General features: G+C 37.9%; 1 protein-coding gene and 1 pseudogene across 1 annotated transcript; both read left to right on the plus strand.

Moving 5' to 3' along the window:
- Window positions 1–424: 424 nt before the first annotated feature.
- Window positions 425–1,476, plus strand: LOC105313303 (uncharacterized). The gene is made up of 3 exons (XM_019998315.1): window positions 425–575; window positions 631–1,080; window positions 1,157–1,476. Exons 1-3 carry the CDS (start codon window positions 425–427, stop codon window positions 1,474–1,476), a joined length of 921 nt encoding a protein of 306 aa, XP_019853874.1.
- A 129-nt stretch (window positions 1,477–1,605) lies between these two features.
- Window positions 1,606–2,310, plus strand: LOC109583119 (uncharacterized; annotated as a pseudogene).
- The last annotated feature ends 2,505 nt before the right edge of the window (window positions 2,311–4,815 follow it).

The raw sequence follows: 4,815 nt of genomic DNA on the forward strand, positions 1-4,815 counted from the left end.
ATCTTGTGTAGAAGCCTGCTGCCTATTAGATAATGCATCACCTGCATCATTTGTAACCGAGCATATTGCTCAGGCTTTGCCTCTTCCTCGCTCTTTTCAATCAATATCAGTATCAGGTATAGAAGGTTTATCTAGCTGTGTGACCAATAGGGCTATATCACAGATCACTGCTTCTCCGGTTGGTAACCCTGGCTGAAAAATTGGTGTTACTGCTGTAATAGTACCTAAGGTAACAGCTGATTTGCCAGTCAAACCTATACCCTTTGGTCTAAATTGGGACCATTTCTCTGATATATCACTCTCTGACTCTGCCTTTGGTGAACCAGGGTGCATAGATGCCCTATTAGGCATTGATGCTTTTATTGTTTGCCTACTAAAGGGACAACTTACAGGTCCACCTGGTTCACCAACTGCATCTGAAAATATGTTTGGCTGGGTCTTAGGTGGTTTGATTAATTCTAGCACTCAAGTGACTAGTCAAATGTCCATATCATGTCTAAATGATGCTATTCACAGATTTTGGGAGATTGAAGAACCTCCCAGTGATAAGCTAGCCTGTTCAATGGAAGTCTGCTGTAATACAGCATTTCCAAGACAAGCATTACAGAACACTACTGGATATATGTGTAGTCCCATTTCCCAGGAAACTGGACATTGCTAGCATAGGAGAATCAAGATCTCAGGCCATCAGGAGATTTTTAGCACTTGAACGTAACTTAAACAGTAAAGGGAAGTTCTGTGAAGTAGATAGTGTAATGCTTGAGTATTTGAAGTTGGGACATGCTGAGGAAGTTCCTATTGAAGATTTTGATAAGCCTACAGATAAAGTATTTTACCTTCCTATGCACGTGGTATATAAAGACTCTAGTACCACTACTAAAATTAGAGCAGTTTTCGATGCCTCAGCTAAATCAATGTCAGAAGTATCTCTTAATTATACCTTATTGGTTGGGCCTACTGTACACCCACCTTTATTGGATGTGTTAATTAGATTCAGATATTTTCGTATCCCTTTGATCACTGATGTTAGCAAAATGTACAGAGCTATTGAGCTTGAGAATGAAGACAATAATTTCCACCGTTATGTATGGAGGTCCAGTCCAAATGATATGATAAGAGTTTACCGTATGAATAGATTAACCTTTTGGTGTCTCAGCCTCATGTTTTGCTGCTAACATGAGTATCAAGCAGAATGCTATAGATTGTATGCATGAATTTCATTTAGCAGCAAAAATGGTTACTGAATCTTTCTATGTCGATGATGGACTGTTCGGAGCAGGTAGTGTTGAAGAAGCAATTGAATTAAGAAAGGAAATGCAGGAGCTATTTTCACGTGAAGGTTTTCTACTCTGTAAATGGAATAGTACCAGTAAGCTAGTTCTGGAATCTATCGAGCATCATCTTAAAGATGTACAGGAGGTGCATTCTCTTTCTGATTCCATGTTGGGATACACAAAGACTCTAGGTCTTGAATAGAACGTCAAAACTGACAGTTTCAGACTTACTGTTTCTGATTCTTTTTGTAGCTTTAAGCTTACAAAGCCTACTTTAGTCTCCAATATAGCTAAAGTATTTCATGTTTTGGGGTGATTCTTACCTGCTATTATTAAAATCAAAATACTTTTGCAGCGTTTATGGGAATTATGAATAGACTGGGATGATCTAGCTCCTTCATCTATTGTCAAAGTGTGGGTAAAGTGTGAGTCTGAGTTTTCATGTCTGTCTTCTTTCCATATTCAGAGGTTCTATTTCTCAGACATTTCTCAATTGAAGTCTTTTCAGTTACATGGTTTCATTGACGCGTCCGAAGATGTATATGCTGCAGTTGTGTATATTCGTTCTCAAGACACAGATGGTAATATAGGTATTTCGTTAGTGATTGCTAAGTCTTGTGTATCTCCAATAAAGAGGATGTCTATCCCACGTTTGGAGTTGTGTGGAGCACAGCTACTGCACTACTTCAAAGGTATTTTCAACTTGAAACTCTCTAGCATATTTGCTTGGACTAATACCAATATAGTCCTAAACTGGTTACAAGGTAGTTCACGCAGATTTAAGGTATTTGTTGGTAACAGAGTATCCTCAATTTTTGACCGTATACCAGCAGATAGATGGGCTCATGTACAAGGTACAGATAACCCAGCTGATGCTCCTTCTAGGGGACTATTCCCAAGTGAACTTGTCTCACATGAGCTGTGGTGGAATGGACCCCCCTGGTTGAGGAAGCCAGAGAGTGAATGGCCTCATGATTTTATTCCAAGTATTAAAACCTTAGAAGAAGAGAGTCACATCACACTTTACTGGTGTTAAACTAGTTTCTCCTATCATACCTGTTAGGAAATATTCATCCTTTCATAAATTATTACGTATCACATCTTGGGTTTATTGTTTTATAACAAACTGTAGAGGGATTAACATAATCAAGCCTCCATTTCTTTTAGTTAGTGAAATTCGTATTGGAAAGCGGTATTGGATCCATTATTCTCAAAGAAATCATTTGATCTTAGTGATAAATCTTTATTGTCAAATCATGTCCAGAAATTGTCATTGCACGGGTGGACATTTAATCATAACAATGTTCATTGATAATTATGATGCTTTAATTAACCGTTACCATAGTAACAAAATGGCAGTCTGGTGCAAAGAGCATTATTATTGATGATAACTTGCTTTTGAGAAGAATTAGTGACATAAAGGAAAGAGAAATTTGTGATATAATAATACAGGTATTACTACAAGATGTCTGTGAGGTACTCTATTGCAAGAAAACGGCACAAGAAAGACATTTGAAGGGAAGAACCATAATAGCTCCAAATATAGCCATTAAAGACTTCAAGAGACAGAAAACAACCTCATCTCCTTCAACATACTTGTTTCCTAGGCTTTCTGATCACTTTAGTACTTCTAGCATGTTATAAAATGCAACCGCAGTCAATCCTATAAGAAAAACTTCTCATGTTCAGCCACAAAAACCCAAGCCGTATCATATGCAATCTCCTTAATTTTTATACCATATTAAAGCTTATGAATTCTATTTGTTGGTCCTAAGTGAAATTAAGGCCAGTTATAAGAAAATAAAATTATACTGCTTTACATTTGGAATAAAACAATACGGTACATGTCAATGAATGTAAAATGGTGGCGTCAATAGTCCTTGTCTTTGAGCTCAGAATTCCACACTTCAGCACGGTATTTGCCACAAATTTTCTATACCAAAACAATGAGCATATGTTGTAGCATAGTATGCTAAGTAAAATGAAGCTTGCTGCTGCTCCAATCATTCAGGAGAAGAGTGAAAACCTATTCTTCCATTCATGTCGCCTACATTTAGCTTCCTACAATTTACGGGGTTTTACTGAAAAATTAAATTCCGTGTCCTCTAATTTCTGTACATGTTGTGATTTGCCCAATAAAAGTTCCATAATAGTACCTTTGCATCCATTTATGGATAAACACAACATCTTGAGAGTTGGAGGCAGACTGGCTAACTCTAAGTTATCATTTTCTCAGAAACATCCAATTATCTTACATGAGAAAGACTCCATTACTCAGTTGCTTGTTCATACTGAACATATTCTATTACATGCAGGGCCTACCCTACTAATGGCATCACTCAGCCGTGATTATCATATCATTCGCTTGCGTAGAGCAGCTCGTTCTGTAATATGCCAGTGTGTCATATGTAGGAGGCAATCTGCAAGAACAGAATTTCAGTTAATGGGTCAGCTCCCTTTTGAGAGGATAAATCCTGGGCTCATCTTTGAGAATGTCGGCCTCGATTATGCTGGTCCCATGTTGATAAAGTATGGTCATGTAAGAAGACCTACAATAGTAAAGGCATTTTTCATGTAAGAAGACCTACAATAGTAAAGGCATATATTGCTGTTTTTGTTTCAATGAGTGTAAAGGCAGTTCATTTAGAACATGTTACAGATCTAACTAGTGAGGCATTTATTGCCTATTTACGCCGCTTTGTTGCTCGCCGTGGTTGCCCCAATCAGATTTGGAGTGACCACGGGAGCAACTTTGTTGGTGCCAAAAGAGAGATTAATAAATTGTATAATTTTCTGTCTAACAGTATTGTACAATGTAACGTGTCTCAGTTCTGTCATAGTAGGGACATTGAATGGAAGTTTATACCTAAATGAGCACCTAATTTTGGTGGGATATGGGAAGCTACTGTAAAAAGCATGAAGACTCATTTAAAGAGAGTAACAACTAATGTCAAGCTGACATATGAAGAAATGAGCACTATACTCACTCAAAAAGAGGTGTGCCTGAATAGTCACCCATTGACTAGTATACCTTCTAGTGATAATGAGGGCATCAAAGTACTCATTCCTGGTCATTTCCTGATAGGATGTCCACTCCTAGCCATCCCTGACCCTCCATCATCACACAATCATTCTGCCACTCTCTTGCATTGTTGGCAATTGTGCCAAGCTATCATTCGACACTTCTGGACTAGATGGTCATCAGAGTATTTACTAAATCTAAATTGTTTCAATAAGTGGAGGTGTCCTGCGTGTAATTTGAGAATAGGAGACATAGTACTAGTGAGAGAGGAGAATATGGCCCCTACTAACTGGCCACTTGCTCGTGTCATAAAGGTGCATACAGGCAATCATGGGCAAGTGAGAGTCGCTGATGTTAAGACATTAAAGGGAGAGTATCAGCACCCAGTTACGAAGATTGTCCTGTTGCTACCAACAGAAGAGTCAGATGATCATAACTGAGGCTGTGCTATTATTAATTAATGAATTATTAAGTAACTTAAATACATGTATAACAAGAACAAAAAAATTAAAAAAAACA

Source organism: Amphimedon queenslandica, unplaced genomic scaffold (assembly GCF_000090795.2).
Source record: "Amphimedon queenslandica unplaced genomic scaffold, v1.1 AMPQUscaffold_13326, whole genome shotgun sequence".
NCBI classification, from domain to species: domain Eukaryota; kingdom Metazoa; phylum Porifera; class Demospongiae; order Haplosclerida; family Niphatidae; genus Amphimedon; species Amphimedon queenslandica.